Genomic DNA, 19254 nt, shown 5'->3' with positions numbered 1-19254 from the left:
AGGGTACTGAACAAGAAAGAAACCCTCGCTCCAAAATCAACTCCTTCAAGCTTGATTGAAATTTGCAGCTGCCCACATGGACAAACCAAATCCCTTCTGGAGAAATTTTTTTAGGTCAGACGAGGCAAAGATTGAGTTATTTAGCAATAAAAAGAAGAGGTATATTTGGAAGAGTTATTCTTGGTGAGGCTTTCAAACTCAAAAATACTCTGCCAGCTGTCTTGCATGGTGGTGGTAGCATCATGTTGTGGGGCTGTTTGCTGCCAGTGGTACTGGTACATTGCACAAACAGGATGGAATCATGAAGAAGTAAGACTTCCTCCAAATTCCAATTTCATTGCAGGTGTAAACTTTGCATGTGATAAATAAAGGGCTTGATTGATTGATTGATTGATTGATTGATTGATTGATTGATTGATTGATTGATTGAAACTTATAAAAATACATGCCTAAGATGAGTGTCTGTGAACTTTTGACCCCAACTTTAAATATAGTTGGTCTATAGAATCAAAATAAAGTATGTGCAGTATGTACATCTGTATGTTTTTTGTTTTGTTTTCCTATTGTGATGTATGTGTTTATTTTGGATTTATGTTTTGATTGCTTTTACTTCTGGAGTGCAAGTCCTTAATAAAATCCCGACTGACAACTGTTTCTCTATAATTCTCTATAATGAAGAACCATCTGTATAAATTATAGGGCTGTCTGCACCCTCATCTTTGTAATTTTCTCTGAAAGAATTTAATATATGATGTTAATATTTTAAAGGCTTGTTCATGCAAGATACAGATACAGAGTGTGAAGAGTATAAACTGTAAAGTACCTTAAATTTGTATTTTGATTGATCATACTTTATTCATCCCGAGGGAAATTGGGTTAAGGCTGCCAGCCGTGCCAGCGCCGTCTTACCCTACCGACCATACATACATTACACAAACATCACATGGGGAAGACAGGTCAGAGGGGTATAACATGGAAAAAGCACAATATGAGGAAAGATAAGGAGAAAAAAAATAACTCCCCCCCCCCAGACTGAGCTCCAACAGGGAGATCAGTTTTTTTTGACACTTTTTATTTGTTTAGGAACATTTTTATGCAACAAGATAAAAGAAAAAAGAAAAAACAGAAACAGTATGAGGTCATGGGAAGATAACATACACCTGTACATACATCTGCACATCCACACATACATACGTCAACAAGTCTGCATTACTAATTCTATGCATCAAAGGGTGCTGCCACAAGCTGTAAAGTCCAGCCATTTTCTCCACCGTCTCCTTCCCAAATCTCCCTGCAGTTGCAGAGTGAAAGTCATACATTCAGGGAGATCAGTTTGAGAACAGAAAAAAAAAAACCTCTGCACATTTAACCTACTTCCTAGGTGTTTCTCTTCCAATATGAAACACTTTAAATATAAAACTGAATAATAACCAATAAAAAATGTCTTTAAGATATGAAAGTAGACTTCACTGCAGAATGTGGCGAGCCTGCCGCTGGGGGCGCTGTTGTAAATGGTGGAGGTTTGCTCCTGAATGTAAGGTAAAAGGTCAATCAGTGTAACGTGTCATCAGGCTGTCGACATACCGGTGTCACTCGATCGACTTGCCGGTTGTTACTCCACTACATCTCGGTACCGCTAATCTTAACGTTATCTCAGAAAATGGCCAAAAAGCGGAGAGAAACCAGAGACACGGACGGCTTGTCCGTGGCACAGGAAGAGGTGAAGGCTAATGCCAGTAACTCCAAAGTCCTGAAAGGTAGGCTCATGGCGGTAGCTAATTGTTAAACGTTAACGAAAAAGAAGAGGAAAGCAAATAGAGACAGATGAAGCAATATGACCACTCGACTGCGTCCTTTTAACTTTGAGACCGTTACGTATTGCGAAGCAGCCTGAACCAGCTAGCTAAAGTTAGCCCTGCTTGATTTCGATGCTGTACTTTGTATCGCCAAACCTTATAAACAACACATCACAAAGTTGGCCAAAAATCCACCTCAGCCTCATTTAAGGTGTAATAACTTAAATGTTTAGTCAGCATACCTACATTAACCTAATAGTTTAAATTACTAAATCTTTTATCAGCGAAAAGATAAACTGCTGGTTAACAAAGACGGTTGGGGAAGTATTCATCTCCTCCAACGGTAAAGTAAGGATATGACAAAAAGTACTCCATAAGATTAATCATAAAAGCTCTTATTTCCAGAAAAATGTGCAGAATGTAATTCTAAAGTTATTTCAGTTTCAATGTTTGAGGGGGGTTAAAGTAATATTTAACCATTTTGTGTAAATGAAGTTTAATTAACTGTGCATTGTTAATTAAACTTCATTCGAGCTGCATTTCAAAAGCTCATGTCAAAAAGCTATTATATTAAGTGTAATGTATCGATTTGCATGAACTGTAAATGAAAAAGTAAAGTGCAAATGTACTCCAGCAATGTCAAAAGTAGCTAAGGTTACAGGGTGTATGTGAACCTTATTACATATTCACAGGTGTTGTACTTACCTTGTACACATGGCGTGTGGATTACATATGAGTGTTTCCCTTTAGTCAAGGACTCGCATGAGTTCAGAGCTGAAGTGTTTTTTTTTTCTTATGAACTTTGTTCCTTCTTGTCTAAATGACCAGCAAAACAAACAAACATAAAAACGTATAGAGATGCATTTTGAGTTTATCATATCTTTTGGTTGATTCGGTTTGCCTGGATCCATAAAGTGGACGTAGCCATGCTGACTTAACACATTGCTTTGTAGAGTAAAACCCTTGAGTTTGGCATTTGTCTATGGGCTTTTTGGAACTGGAAGTGACCATATTAGACAAGAAGATAAAACTGGGGAGTGCCAAGTGGAAAATAATGAAGGAATAAGGAACCACCCACACTCTGTCAGAAAGGGCTAATGAGTTGCTGGAAAATCAGCTGACTTTGGAGCCTGGTGTCCTGCTGGCCAGGTCCATCTTTTTTTTTTTTTTTTTTTTTTTTTTTTAATAAAATGTATGCCTCAAATAGACTCAGTCTTAATTTCCACCAGACAAGGCATCAGAAGTGCATAGCTATGTCCTGCTGTTAAAGAGGAAAAGTGGCACACAGCTATGAGGTTTATTTGCATAAGTGCTGGGAAGTGATATCCACACTCATTCTAAAGCTATGTGTGGACTGATGAAGTGTCTTTGTCTCAGATCACCTCTGAATGTGCTGCAAGTGATTACATCTGTCCAACTTGATTGGATCAGACAAGATGCATCTCAATGGCAGGAGTGACCAGATGGCAATACTGCTTTCTGACGTCATGCTCAGTTGTGTTTTTATGTCACACAAACTTTGTTGAGAATGTATTTAACCGCACCTTTTTAAGCATAATCTTTATTAGTGCCAAGTATTTGATTGAAGCTGATGGTAAAGTCAGCTTCAATCAAAAACTTACAAATTTTAAATATTAATTGAACAATTAAAAACCATAACATTCATATTTTACTCCCAGGTGTCAGCTTATCATCAGTGTCATAAGCTATCATCAAATATGTATGTGACACCAGACTCAGTATGTGTTGGCAGACCATCATAGTGTGCTGCAGTGTAGTAGTGTGGTTTTAAATGAGCAAACGGCAAAAAAAAAGCACTTCCTCTCTGCATATATTAAGATCTCACAGTTAGATATTGCAGTTCTCTCTTTCTATAATGTTTATGCTGAAAGCATCATTAAAGAGACAGTCTCAGCCATAGCCACAAGTGTCTCTCTCTCCCGAGAGAGAGAGATTCGGTTCCCCGTAGTGGCTTAAATGAGTGATGCTAATTATACAAAAGCTTACTTGTAGGATGTTTATCTGATTATAGTTTACTCTATGTTAACCGGGTGTTTGACTTACTTTCTCTCTCCACAGAGATTCAGCATAGCGCAGGGGGCTCAGCACGCATGTCTCTGTTGATTCTGGTGTCCATCTTCACCTGCTCTGCCTCAGTCATGTACCTTGTTTACAGGAACTTCCCAGAGCTTTCTGAGTAAGTTGCCCTGGTGTGGTTGTTTCAGCATGAAGTACAGTTTACCCAAAACACTTCTCAGATCTGAAGGAGTGGATTTTACTAGACATTGCTTTTCTGTTTAATAGATTAATTTCTGCTGTTTCACAGGTAGGGTGTATATAACTTTATTTCCATTCAGTGGCACACAGGCTTGAAAACTGAATGGTGATGAGTCATGGTTAAAAGACAAACAAACAAACAATAAACATCTTGCTGAGTACAACACAGCTTGAGCTGTAGGTCGTCTTGTGTTGAAGGCAAAGCTGTCATTATCTTGATGACTGTTTTCTCCCCAGCTAATGATGAGTTACACTTTCTGTTAGTAGTTCTGTTCGGTACCTATTCATAAAATACTCTGTATAAAAAAACTGACAGAAATTGCTTTATAACTAGTTGGGATTGTCTCTATAATATTTTGTGGTCTTTTCCTTACTGAGTGCCCTCAGGACTGTTGTAGAGTGGAGCTATACAAATGCTGTGCAATTAAATTGAATTTGGGGCAAAGGAGACAAACCACATAATGTTTGGATCTTTATTCAATGAAGTTAGGATTTCAGCTTAAAGGTTAATGAAAACAAATGCATTTAAAAATGTCTTTTGAGACCATTGGCTGCTTCAAAAGCATAATCTCCCTCAGTGTTTAGCTGCGACATTGGAGATTGTTTTAAATTCTTTGGGGAGGCTTTACTCTTTGTTTAGAAATGTAAATAAAAGAAAAATAGAGGGGCATAGCAGAGTGGAGATACAGTAAATGGCCTCAGGGGTTGCTTTGAACTCAAGCCTCCGCTATTTTTAAGTACAGGTGAGCTTGACTGTGTTTGGAATGCCTTGCTAGTAAAATAGTTAATCAAGTGAAGAGTTAACCAAGACAGCCAGGCACCAGTGCACTCCTGATATACTTAGTTATTAGGAGCTCTGTACTGGTGGATTTTGGCAGTTTTTGTTAGGTAAATGAAGAAAAGGCTAAAAATGAGAGTAATTCTGACATAGTGTTCAAGTCCAGAACTGCTGAGATATGATTTAGAAGCAGTAAGAGAATATGTCAGCATGAAATTGGCAATGGAAAACTGGACAGATCCAGTCATTAAGCGAATGGGTTAAATGCAGAGAGGAATTTCCCCACGGGGATCAGTAAAGTATAAATTATTATTAACTGCTGGTAGACATGGTTCATTAGAAGAGTTGGACCCATAATAGTAAAACATGCATGTAGAGTTTTTCTCTGTACTTGTACAGCTTCAATTTTGAACATACCTGCTAAGAAACACACTATTCTCACTGGTAGTGCTAATTCACAAACCAATTACATAATCATTTGCTGATTTTTATATATTAAAAACGACTGGAAAGGGTTTTAAGTAAATTGTGACTGACACAAGATTTATTTTATTTTTTTCCAGTGATGAAATGGAGAAAATCAAGATCCCCAAAGACATGGATGATGCTAAAGCTTTGGGAACAGTATTGTCTAAATACAAAGACACCTACTACACCCAGGTGTTGGTGGCCTACTTTGCAACATATGTTTTGTATCCTTGGAGAAAACATCACCCTTTATGTAAAATATGTACTTTACTACTTACTCTGAACTACTTTGCTGAGGTTCAGGCTAAGTAAAGCTGTCTGGTTTGCATTGATAGTTTGCACTAGCTATTCAGTTAACTTTGTGTTAACTGAAGTTATTATTTTATTGTCTTTTTCTGGCTACAGCTTCATTAGTTTCTTGTGACTGAATCTTTCAGCTGGCATTCCTGACAAAGTATGACCATGTATGACCTTTCAGAACTGTCAGTGGTATCTCCCACGTGTAAAACTTATGACTCAGATTTTTTCTAATAATTCTTTCAGAGTGTCAGCTCTAAGTCTGCTGTAAAAGTCAAGCAAGCAGAACTTTGTATCCAATATTGGATGTCTCTGAGGATAAATCTAGTGTGTGCACACAATCTCATTTTAACTGCTCAACCTACAGACAAAGTATTACCATCATTGTAGTGGGTTTTTCTTTTAGGGCTTAAGTGGGAAGAGGAATCTTGTGTGGAGCTCATTTTTAAAGAAATACACCTTAACACTTTTACCAGCCTCCAGACTTTTGCAATCCCTGGATCGATCTTCCTCAGCATACTGTCTGGATATCTTTATCCGTTCCCTCTGGCTCTTTTCTTGGTGTGCTTGGTGAGTAAGAACAGTATGAAATTTGTAAGAAAAAAACATTGAGTTTATTTATGTAAGGATGTCAAGCCACAGCCTTTTGTTAAATAGATGGATGATTACATCTCTTAAAGTTTTTCATACAGTGGAATTATAATTTACAGTTATGGTTACATCTTTAATGACTTTAAAGAAGGGGGAAAAAAGTGATTGATTAAATGTTCCTTAGCAAGCTGCACCACAACCAGATGCTTTTGGCAACCATCATCATCAACCTCCTGCATAAGTCTGGCTGAATGTTTGACCACTTTTCTTTGCAAAATTTTCCATCTTACCACATTTAAATTAGTTGATTTTTAAGCACAATCCAAACATTTTCAAAAGGGTTGAGGTCAGAGCTTTGGAAATGCTCTTCCAGAAGTTGATCTTTATCTGTTATAAAACCAGTTTTGGTGTGTTTGGGATCATTGTCCTGTTGGAACACACAACTGTGTCAAAGTTTCAACTTTGTAGCTGTTGATTAGACACCTTAGCTTCACTACTGGAACTTCAACATTATGCACTCCACACTGTATATAAATGCCACTTGTTTTGCACATATTCAACTCTGTATATTTTATATATTTTATTATTATTATTATTATTATTATTTTATTTTTATTTTTATTTTTTTTACTATTTAATTTGTAAAAATGTGTATACACACACACACACACACACACACACACACGTAGGAAAATATTTAGTATACACATCCAGAAATGCATACACTATTATATATTGTACATATATTTATTAGTTTCAGGTTGGCCATTCTTGTATTTTGCTCGTTTGTGTTGTTGTGTTTGCACATCTCTGTTGCTTGTGGGGCTCGCACACAAGAATTTCACTCGCATGTGCTGTGCCAGTGTGCCTGCACATGTGATGTGACAATAAAAGTGATTTGATTTGATTTGATTTGATTAGAAGAGAATTTGAAGAATTTGGAAGTAGTCTTTATTTTTTCCAATGTACCAATACCAGTGCAGCAAAACAGCCCCAGAGCCTGATACTAAGGCTATAGCTGATATCGTGTTCTTAGCCTCACCTTTACTCCCTCCAAATATAACTCTTATCGTTGTGACCAAATAGCTTAATCTTAATTTCATACGATTGTAATACTTTTCTCCAAAAGCTCTTTGGCTCGTCCATGTGGGCAGCTGCAAATTTCAGTTGAGGTTTTCAGCAGTTTGCAATTCATGAGCCTTGGTTTGGTTGTTCCTGAACATCCTAGCCAATATCCTCTCAAGGCCTTCTTCCAGACCTTGGTAAAGTGGTGACTTGTCTGATTAACTTGTACAACTGGAATCTACAGTTGTTTAGAACTGGCTCCAAGAGACAATCCCAACTTTTGTAAATCCAAAGCTCACCTTCTTAGAACTTTACTGAGTTCTTTTGATTTTTTTTTCCCCACCATTGCCATGATGTTTTGTCAGTGCTTTGGTCTGACCAAACAATCCTTTTTATGCTGGCAAAGATCCAGTTAATCATGATCACTACTTAGTCTTTGTCACATTCAAAGACACTATAGAACCTTCAGCACCACTTTTTAGCTTTAGCTTGTATGTATATTTTCAACCCTGTATGGATTAGAAGAAACTCTAAAATAAATTAAAACTCGTGGACACAATTTTTGTTTTTAAAGTCATTAAAGATGTATGCTGTACAATAATTTCACTCTGTGGCCTAAAATGATCATGAAATTCATGCCCATGATGAATTTATGCAACACTTCCAACCACAACTGTAAATGTAGAGCAGACAGCAGTGTAATCACGTGGCTTTTTGTATATTTTTGAAGGGAAATTCCACATTTAAACATGCAAGGATAGAATGAAAATGTCACGTTTAACATTGTCACCAGTTTAACCTCAGTACCTGCATGAACAGCATACAGCTGCGTGTGACTATGTTGCATCATAGTCTCCTGTGACCACTTGGCTGGTTGTTGTTTTTTTTTCTTGTGGACTTTTTTTTTCCCTGTAAATACGCGATGCATTCACACTAGTGGTTTAGCCTTGTTCACACTAAACCATGATGTTTTTGCTGTTACAGCCAAGAAGGGCTTTGGTTAGTGTGAAAACCCAGAGACCTTTTCTTTGAAACTACATGCAGCTTTTCTTAACACCTCACCTCTGCTGCTAGCATTATGAAAGCGATGGAATATGGAAATTGTGTTGCATTATAGTTAATAATCATATTTAGAGATACATATTTAATTTGTGAAGGACTCTAAATGTTTTATGAGTCAGGTACAAGAAGAGTCATTTCTGCTTCTAGCTTTGAGATATTTTTTTTTCTGTATTATCTTCCTCAGTCACTCATCATTTTCTGTCTGTTGGCAGTGCTCTGGCTTGGGTGCTTCGTTCTGTTATATGCTGTCATATCTGGTGGGCAGACCAGTGGTCTACAGATATCTCACAGAGCGAGCACAGAAATGGTCTCAGCAGGTAGGAGCTTTGATAGGAAAGAACCTTTTTTTTGTTTGTTTTATTTTGGGTTTTTTTTTGTTCTTTTCATATATTTATGCATTTTCTTTGTGCTTTGCTTTAGTTGGACTGGTTTTGAGTTGCATTTAAAGACCCACAAATATATTGCCAAATAACAACAACAACAACAACAACATTTACCTCAAGATGCTTTATACTATAATGTAAAGACCCTACAATCATATAGAGGAAGCCCCAACAATCAAACGACCCCCTTTAAGCATGCACCTGGCAACCATGGGAAGGAAAAACTCCCTTTTAACAGGAAGAGACCTCAGGAAGAATCATGCTCAGGGAGGGGTGGACATTTTTCACAATCGGTTTGAGGGGAGGGGAGGAAGACAGTACAAACGACCTGCTGTGGAAGAGGACCAGACATTAATAATAACTAATGATCAAAGTGCTTTGTAAGCTTGTAATGAGTGAAGAAGTACTTTATGGAAATCTCCCAGCAACCTAGGCCTATTGCAGGGTAACTAAGGGTTATGTGCTTTAGCAAAAAGGAAAGTTTTAAGCCTAATCTTAAAAATAAAGAATTCAAACTGGTAGCTGTTTCCGCAGAAGAGGGGTGTGAAAACTAAAGACTGCCTCCTACTTTTAAATACCCTACGAACCACAAGGAAGCATGCAGTGTGAGAGTGAAGTGCTCTATTGGAGTGATATGGTACTATGAGGCCTTTAAGATAAGATTGGACTGAATTAGTCAAGACTTTGTATGAGAAGAGATGGGTTTTAAATTTGATTTCTCTCTCTCTATCGTGCTATACATGTTTTAATGATTGCTTAATGAGATGAGCTTTAATATCCCCAGTATTGCCCCGTATTCCACAGCACAGCAGTCTTCCAACATGATTTTAATAAAAGCTGATCATTTATTTATTGTTTGTAATTTCAGAAATATTCTGCTCATGATTTTTCTTATATTTTATTTTTAATGGCAGGTTGATAAACATAGAAATCATTTAATCAATTACATCATCTTCTTGAGGATAACCCCCTTTCTACCCAACTGGTTCATCAACATCACCTCACCTGTCATCAATGTGCCTTTGGGGGTTTTCTTCATCGGTACCTTTCTTGGTAAGACTGTTTTTCTCTCTACTGCTGGATCCATTTCGGTAATGTTTTCCACCAATGACTAACCTTCATTCCACACTGATCAACAGGAGTGGCTCCACCATCCTTTGTAGCAATCAACGCAGGTACAACACTGTACAAACTCACCACGGCAGGCGAAGCCGTGTCCTGGAACTCCCTGGCTGTGCTCGGTGTACTAGCCGTGCTCTCGATTTTACCCGTCTGCTTCCAGAAGAAGCTGCAGCAGAAACTAGAGTAGAGCCCGTCACCTCACCTCAGCAACTCATCTGCTGGCTGATCCCAACATCTCCCTTACCTCGCCTCAGGAACATGCAGCGGTCACTGAAGCTGCTCCGCATCCATCTCGTAGGCGGTGGAGGAATTGCCAAGCACTCATCAACCACAAAAATGCATGCAGTGGTGGGTTGTTCCTGATGTAAAGTACAAACAGTCCACTGCTTGCACAAGTTGTTTTTGGTTTCTGTGACTCATGGTATAAATATTAGAAACTGTTTTTTTGTTGTTTTTATTTAATGCACTGCTTGTTATATAATTGTATGATCTTCTTCAGACAATAAAAGGTGCCACTTGCAGGATGCTTTCCTAAAGTGCAGGTCACAGTTGTTCCACATGGCCTTATTTCATGGGGAATAACGTGCCTGTGTTGTCTTTTTAGGAACTCTGTCATCAAACAGTGTAATCAGCATCTTGTTCAGATTATTCTGGACATTTTATTTCTAAATACTCAACAAACAGGCACTTGGACAACAGCCGAAGAGTTGCTACATCCTGTTAGTAGCACCTTTAACACCCACTCCCGTTTTAATATTTATTTCTCCTGCATTTGTCTACTTAATAGAATCTGATTAGCACTATAGCAATAATTTTCACACTACTTCTCAAAGGGGATTTTAGTCTTTTCAAAGTGCATTTTGACACAGGGTCCATGCTCTGGCGACTATATGCAGAGTTTGGGCATACATTAATATGTAGAGAAAAGGAAACGCGTAAGCACTGATCTTTGTAAGTTTGTGTTTTGTTGACATGTGAGTAATTCAGTGATCTTCCTAAAAGTGTGCCTGCTGCTTCTGCCAGACAACTTCCCTTTTTCTTTCAGCCATGTTTCCATATTATAAATCTACTTTGCTACTGAACGCTTGAAAGTATTTAAAGTACAGACTAGGCCAATGTAATATTTTTTTTCACAGGACATCCAAACTGCAGAGTGTCAAACTCAGGATCTCTAGCTGGTATTTTTATTTAAACAGTAAATGTAGATCTTGCTGGTGTACTGAACAATTCTTGAAAGTCAACACAGTTGTCTTGGTTTGTAAATTTTAAAAGTCAAAGGCTGAGATTGCTTTGTTGTTTTTTTTTTTTTTGTTTTTTTTGTTTTTTTTGTTTTTTTAAATGTACTGTGATCATCTGCATTCATCTCCACCCTACAATATCTAACTAGTGATTTTAATATGATGGATGATCGACCATTGAGCTCAATAAGACTGCCAACAGACTGTGCAGTGTCTGAGCCTTGCCTTGCTTTTACTGCTTCCTTTTCTTCACCTTGGGAAATGTGCTGTGTTGCCTGATTTATGTTGCTAGATTGTGTTCTTTAAAGTGTTTTGAATGGCTGTTTGTCCTGTTATTTAAAAAAAAACAAACAAAAAGCTTATAGATTATATTTCCCTCTAGATTTGTTGCCTGTGTACCAAGGTAACTCATTGCTCCTGCTGCTAAAAACCTTCTGGACAGTTAACAGACGGAGTGAATGTACATGTAGGTAACAAATCTTAACCTAGATCTCTTAAAAATGCATATTTAGAGTTGTGCATCAGGAGATTTCATGTTTTTGCTTATGTCTTAATGGACAGTGTATCTACTGTACTACTGTATGAATATTAAACTCTCAAACCCAGATTTTAAAAGACTGCATAAACATTAATTGATGTAAAAGGAGGAGACAGCGCTACAGTAGTTAAATGGTTTTTTTTGGTTACTGTTTTTGAAACATCTGCAATGGATAAAGAACCTTCGTTAAGTAAAGTAGCAAAATGCTGTGAAATGATTCCTGTTGCAGCTATGAGTAACCTCTTATTCCCCTGTAATGCTAAATATGCCAACAAATGATAGTTGGTAACTTTTTCTAAAATATTTAAACCTTACACCTAATTTCAACTTAACCTACTATACCAACTGGTTAATTCCCCCCCCCCCCCCCCCCCCAATCGTCTTACCCAATCAGTGATAATGTGTGATACTTCTTCTGTATCCCTCTGCAACATTTGAAAAAGCAGTATTATACTGTGCAGTGATGTATTGCAGTATGAAGTGTTTACAGATTTCACATTTCTGTTCTGTTTTTTTAAATATGTATTTATTGAGTCATTAAACTCTTTACACAATGTGAGTTCTGAACATAGTCTGTGCAGTGCACATATTTAATAATACTGAAATATACAACAAAGAACGCAGTCGTTAGTTATTTAGTGCCACCAGGTGGTGACATTGTAACACAACTGTAAAGCAGCACGGCCTGTTTGGTTAAAATAACCCATTAAGTGTAATCTAGTTTTGCATGTGTAGCAACGGTAATGTTTTTAAAATATAACAGATGGAAACGTTTAGCTTTGATTTAGCAATTAACAAAAATGTGACATAAGTGTCATAACACTTAGAGGAATGACAACGCAGTGGTGTTCTTTATTAAATCAACTTACATTTTGTTTAGTTACTTGTATCAGCATCCACTGTTGCAGTACAGTTCATTGAAATGTTACTCTACAAATATTTTCGCACCCTAACATATTCACACAATACTCACACGGACTTCTTTCACTAATGTACTCAACAAATTAAAATCATAGAATATTAGAAGACCACACTTTGATGCTTCCATGAAAAAGTACAGCTAATCCATTGCTTTTTACGATGCACGAGTACACTTTGGCTCTTGAGCAGTACACCTAAAATCTCTGGTAGATGAAAGCTCAGAAACCACAACCTTGGCGTAGCACATTTATGCAGCTGGTTTAGATGATGGATACATAACTTTAATTCTTTCAGTTTTTCTGGGAGGCAATGCCAGATATCTTTCCTTGCCCAAGGGCACTACCTTTGAGCGTCTCTGGGTTCATAAATAAATTATTAAATGAATAAATTGCTCTAAATGAATACCGTAACTGAATTTCAATTGTGTCAATTGGAAATATTATTAATATTAAATTATGACAGAATTTTTAGACTTAAACCATCGCTCGTTCATGATTATATGTCTAGGTATGAATTTTATCCATGCGCCAAGGTGATGATTTAGTATCAATTTTGATCACTGTAAATAACTTAAGTGTGGCTAACTGGAAATCTTATTATTCTTAAAAAAAATACTACTAGAGTTATAGTCAAAGGAGCTTGCAAAGAAAAGCGTCTGGACTTCTTTAAGTTGCTTGAAGACGTTTCACCTCTCATCCGAGAAGCTTCTTCAGTTCTAAGGTCAAATGGTGGAGAGTCCCAGATATAAACCTAGTGGGAGTAACCCCCCACAGAGGGACAAAAGGACCCCCTGATGAGCCTCTAATCGCACGAGCCAAGGTGTGAAACTGGGTGTGGGTCCCAATCAGCCAGAGTTTCGGGTGTGTTCATTGTGAAACCTGGCCCCACCTTATCATGCGAATTCCTGAGGTCAGATGGCCCAGGATGTGAGTGGGCGTTAAGGCGTCTGGGAAGGGATCTCAAAACTGGATTATAGATGGCAGAGAGTTGGTGTCGTAAACCCCCGCCTCTGTTCAAAGATGGTCGCTCACAGTGGACATAGATGGCTTCTTTCACTCCTCTTACAAACCATCTGTCCTCTCTGTCCAAAATGTGAACATTGGCATCCTCGAAAGAGTGTCCTTTATCCTTAAGATGCAGATGGACTGCTGAGTCTTGTCCTGTGGAGGTGGCTCTTCTGTGTTGTGCCATGCGCTTGTGAAGTGGCTGTTTGGTCTCTCCAATGTAGAGGTCTGAGCATTCCTCGCTGCACTGTACAGCATACACCACATTGTTAAGTCTGTGTTTTGGCGTTTTGTCTTTCGGGTGAACCAGTTTTTGTCTGAGCGTGTTGCTGGGTCTGAAATACACTGGGATGTCATGCTTGGAGAAAACTCTCCTGAGTTTCTCTGATACACCAGCTACATAGGGGATGACAATGTTGTTGCGTCTGTCCTTCTTATCCTCCCTCGCTGGTGTCTAGTCTTCTTTTCTGTGCCTCTTTGCTGACTTTAAGAACGCCCATTTAGGATAGCCGCACGTTTTGAGTGCTTCCTTTAACTTAACAATGTGGTGTATGCTGTACAGTGCAGCGAGGAATGCTCAGACCTCTACATTGGAGAGACCAAACAGCCACTTCACAAGCGCATGGCACAACACAGAAGAGCCACCTCCACAGGACAAGACTCAGCAGTCCATCTGCATCTTAAGGATAAAGGACACTCTTTCGAGGATGCCAATGTTCACATTTTGGACAGAGAGGACAGATGGTTTGTAAGAGGAGTGAAAGAAGCCATCTATGTCCACTATGAGCGACCATCTTTGAACAGAGGCGGGGGTTTACGACACCAACTCTCTGCCATCTATAATCCAGTTTTGAGATCCCTTCCCAGACGCCTTAACGCCCACTCACATCCTGGGCCATCTGACCTCAGGAATTCGCATGATAAGGTGGGGCCAGGTTTCACAATGAACTCACCCGAAACTCTGGCTGATTGGGACCCACACCCAGTTTCACACCTTGGCTCAGACGATTAGAGGATCATCAGGGGGTCCTTTTGTCCCTCTGTGGGGGGTTACTCCCACTAGGTTTATATCTGGGACTCTCCACCATTTGACCTTAGAACTGAAGAAGCTTCTCGGATGAGAGGTGAAACGTCTTCAAGCAACTTAAAGAAGTCCAGACGCTTTTCTTTGCAAGCTCCTTTGACTACGATGACCTGGATGACTGAGAACCTTCACAGACATACTAGAGTTATAGTTGTTTCGTACTATAGTCTTCCTCATAATCAATATGATTAGCATATATAAAATATGCTGTTATATTTTTTTCTCATATAAAATTTTAAATTTATATATATGTATTTATTTATTCTTGACTTTTATTCTGAAGGCCGATTTCCCCCTGTATAAAGGTTTATTGTGAAGGCGCTCGAAGGATGTCCCTTGCTGCGAGCTGATCAGGTTAGCTCAGTGTCGGTAGTGATTTTCAAGCTTCGCAGCAGCGTATCGTCGGTAATGGCACGGAGAAATCACTTCTCCGAGTTCCTTTAATATGCTCCCTGTTTTAGGGATAAGGGTACCACCGGACCAGTCTCAAAATGACCACCGGCTTCAGCTCCGGTTCCTGCCGGTTCGCAGATTATTTTGTGATCTGCGGACTCGACACCGAAAGCGGGCTGGAACCCGACGAACTGTCCGGTAAGCACATTAGCCATCTGGGTAAATGTCGGGCTGATGCTGGGGCAAAAAAAAAAAAATAAGAAGAAGAAGAGAGGAATGAACGGGTATCATAACAAAGAGTCGGCGTTGATAATGAGACTGTAATGTTTTTTTTGTGCATGTCATCTATGAATTCGGTTAATGTATGTTTTCAGGGTAAATACAGAGCGAACCTAACGCCAGGCCTAGCTCATCTTCTCCCAGCCTGTTTGTTTGTAATGCTCGATGAGGAGCGAAGGGGATTGCTGGCTGGTTATGCCTCGTTTAAAGCGCTGACATGCATTTAAATTCAAAGGCTGTCGATAGAGTCCTTGCTGCATTTCACACTCCGGGTGTATTCGTGTGAATTGATGCTGACGCTACGCAGTGTACACATTTTACATAAGGAAACGCTTTGCCTACAGTGAAATTAGGGTTGGTGTTGTTGTAACACTGATGCCAGTGTAATCTAATTGCATGTGACGAGGCTGTCCTACTGTCTCGTGGCTTTCACTAGAGGAGACCAGGTACTCAGGTAACGACACAAAAGGTTACCGGTCAGATCCCACCTCTGACATTCTCATCATCTACCAGAGACCCTCGCTGAACATGTAACCATCCTCTTCCTCCTCTTGTAGCACACCCAGCCCTTTACAGACTATTACATAAATAGCTTAAAGATCTAATAAGAGGACAGCATGTACTTACACACCTTGATACTGCTTTGCTTAGAGACTGAGGTCCTTTTTTTGTCATGAGTTTACCTGCATGAGGATGGCTTGTGGATGAAATTGAGCTTTTTGTGAATATATGTGCATGTGAAACTGTGGATGAAGAGTTCCTCAAAAGCCAGGGCTCTGATACAATCTGTGGACGATGACAGCATGGCCACAGTGCTTTTTGTTTTTTTTTAAATTCTGAGATCTCCATCATTTTTCTCTCTCTTGCGGTAATATTGTCAGGGGTTTCCAGAGCACCTGCCTCTACTGAAGGGAAAGCCCCTGAATGCTGAAAGAAAAATGCCAGTCCAGTCAGCTCACATGATGTCTTTTAACACGATATTTACATTCTTGAGCTGTAATGTCACCTAGCTGTAAGCTGAATGAGAGTGATCAAGTTGAGGGGTGTAGGCTTCTTCTCACTTGAGGCACCATTCCAATTAGTGAAGCCATTTTTAAACCTGATTTTTAGTCTTTAGTTGCACTTGTCTTTTTTCAACTTGTCCTTTCAGTCCAGTGATTAAAAGGGATCAGTTTCAGTGAAGAGTTGATTTTAATCTCTTTTGTTATTTATTTTCTCTCCCGTATCTGTGTGATTTATTATGACTCAGCAGGTAGTGCGAGCCCCGCAGAGTTGCTGTTGTGGTTGAAAGAAGCGTCTGTTCTTCTCAGATGAATAACCTAACCAAAAATCCTTTTAGTTTTCAGAGCCTCAGCACCCCCAACTTCCTATTTTCACTTCCTTAAATTAAGTTCCTTTTTTGCGTCTTTAGCACAAAATTCACTTTGAATTCGCAAAATAAAATTAGATACGTGCCCTGTTTTGCATTTTAACTGAACCCAACCATGCGCCAAGCACGAGTTGTCTGAAGCGTCCATACTAATGCGGCGATTTGGCCTCCCATCGATACAGTAAAGCTACATTTTACAGTTCCGAAGTAGAGCTTTTCAACACGTGCAACAAAGCAAACACTGTGAAAATGACAGCCATGTATTAGTGGGGATATTGCTGTGCTGTGTGATTGATTTCCATTCTTCAAACTGTGGTTTGCTACCATTGTGTAGCAGCAAAGCTACGAATTAAGAAGGCCCTATTGTGTAATTGACAGCTGTGTTGTTCTTCACTCAGCGCTCAAGACACTAAAATTACCCAGAGTGGGTAACAGCTCATTTTGGACACAAGCGAAAAGACACAGATGAATATATAATTTGCAGGTTGGGTTTGCATATTTTTAAATCACCTGCATATTGCGCCTGCATACTTAATGCTTCTGCGTGCGTGATGAGGTTTCTCTTAAGGCCTTCTGACTAGACTGAAACTTTGCTTCGACATGCAAACCGGGACTCTGAGGTCAAACTTCACTGATGTTGTTCTACTTACTGCATCTTGCTGCTGTTTACTGTAGAACGAGGTTAGGGGCTTGCCCTTATCAGCTGTTTCAGTCTGAGTTGAAAAGAGGAAATGGTGTGGAAATTCCATTGTTATGGCTTATGTATGATCATGTCAGCTAAACATGTGCTACAGGTATACCTGGGGGTTTACAGTTTTGGTTAGTTGTCCCGAAGTGTGTGTGTGTGTGTGTGATACAAGAAGATGGCAAAAAGAGTTTTGGCTTTAACCTAAGGAGATCTGGCCATCTGAACAAGGCGAAAGAAATCATGGATTAAGAGGAAGAAGACGAAGTAGTCACAACTTTAAATAAATAACCCTAAAAATTTGAATGTAACGACACAGCTGTATGTCACAGACCTTAAAAGACCTCAAAAGGTGATATCCGAAATGAGTATATGTTGACGTTATGAACAAGAAAACTGCACATATTTAGATTTGAGAAACATTTTAAATGACTTGAAGGCATCTTACAAGAAAAGATTTAAATGAAACTCTGCATGCCGGTTCCTCTTTCTCAGTATGATCCAGTGGTGATTCACGTACAGTCAATCCACAAAGAATGACCGAAACTTTCTTACAGCGTGGTGTTTGGCAGCTTAGGGAGGACCTGATTAGCATATGTATGACCCTGCGGCTTCACAGGCCACGCTGGAAGCACAGGGAGCTGAAGGATATAAGTACACATGCAGACAGGCTCCACCTATTCAAATGCTAAACATCTCTTTTGAATTTCCCAGGCAGCCTCTCTCTCGCTCTCTCCCTCTCTGTCCCCGAATCCGACTCGGCAAACAAATGAGGTTGAATGGCTCAACATGAAAGCTGAAAGCTTTAAATGCAAAATGTCGTCTTTCATATTTTCACTCAGAGCTGTGTATTTCTGGACCTGGCCGGTATTTTAAAATATCCCTTTGAAAATGCATCAGTGAAGCTTTTGATGCAGTTTGAAGAGTTATTAGAAACCTCGTGATCCTCCAGGGCAAAGTGTACAGCTAAAATTATATGGCGCTGAATATAGGGGACCTCATACAAGAACTGGCTGTATAAGCTGGCCATGCTGTGCCAAGTGATTGATCCTATTATTGATAACACCTCAGTTTTTGTTTTAATATATCAAGCAGAAGGAAAGCGCTACTTTTTGCCCGCAGGACTGAAAATTTGAAATGAGTTGTCTCAACCTCACTGTTGGAGATATCAAACTGTTCTGGTAAAAAAATAAAAGACTGTAAGTAGAAGTTTGTAGGCAAATGCTTTGAGGTTAACCACATATATCCCCCCCGCTGTGCATATTGGCGTGTAGCATGCAGTTACGGAGCTTTGAGGTCTGTGCATTGCTACCAATGGGCTGGAACTACTGGAGCTACAAGAACATTCACAGCATCTGCAACTTGATGGTGCAAAGCTGAAGAGACCCAAGTTTCTTTGTTTTGTTTTGTTTTATATTAAATTACATTTACGGTCTCTTTAAAATAGAATTTCAAATGGAAACGCCAAAAGTGGAAGCCTACTCCCCACTGATCATAATATCCAAGAACAGGTGTTATTTTCACATTTATCTTGATTTAAAATAGCAAATATTTTATCCTTGTGCACAACTGTAGAATGGCTTTTAAACTCCACTTGCTGAATGATGAAGGTTTACATTCTTCCCAGTCATGGCAGAGTAATTAAACCTGCACATTCTTGTGTAAAAGGTTGTTTTTCCACCAGGTCAAATTTTTCCGCAGTTCAATCCCCTGGCTGCTAGCAGATGTGTGCTGAAATTTTAGGCTGCTGCGGTGTTAGACCAGGTTTTATGGCCCTACGGCATCTTCTCGCCACTCTGTAGATAAACTGCTGATATTAGCCTGTCTGGTATTTGTAGGTTATGTGCCATATTTCAGCTTCCTTATCAAAGGTGAACTAATTTTGACCATTTAATCTGTCAGAG

At 39.2% G+C, this 19254-nt stretch overlaps 2 protein-coding genes across 7 annotated transcripts in view; both read left to right on the top strand.

Annotated features, from left to right (window-relative positions):
- The first annotated feature begins 1061 nt into the window (after window positions 1-1061).
- On the top strand, window positions 1062-10360 carry tmem41b (transmembrane protein 41B). The gene is made up of 7 exons (XM_026160619.2): window positions 1062-1757; window positions 3876-3993; window positions 5415-5543; window positions 6093-6186; window positions 8547-8651; window positions 9632-9770; window positions 9857-10360. Exons 1-7 carry the CDS (start codon window positions 1661-1663, stop codon window positions 10024-10026), a joined length of 852 nt encoding a protein of 283 aa, XP_026016404.1. The 5' UTR covers window positions 1062-1660; the 3' UTR covers window positions 10027-10360.
- A 4610-nt stretch (window positions 10361-14970) lies between these two features.
- The window catches only part of dennd5a (DENN/MADD domain containing 5A), a 33793-nt gene continuing 29509 nt past the window's right edge, over window positions 14971-19254 (top strand). For all 6 annotated transcript variants that reach the window (XM_026167632.2, XM_026167596.2, XM_026167622.2 and 3 more), the window contains exon 1: window positions 14971-15215. In XM_026167632.2, the coding sequence (XP_026023417.1) occupies window positions 15116-15215 (100 nt within the window). In that variant the 5' untranslated portion in view covers window positions 14971-15115. The remainder of the gene's footprint in view (window positions 15216-19254) is intronic.

Source organism: Astatotilapia calliptera, chromosome 1 (assembly GCF_964374335.1).
Source record: "Astatotilapia calliptera chromosome 1, fAstCal68.1, whole genome shotgun sequence".
NCBI classification, from domain to species: Eukaryota; Metazoa; Chordata; class Actinopteri; order Cichliformes; family Cichlidae; genus Astatotilapia; species Astatotilapia calliptera.
This window is presented reverse-complemented; position numbering and strand designations above follow the sequence as displayed.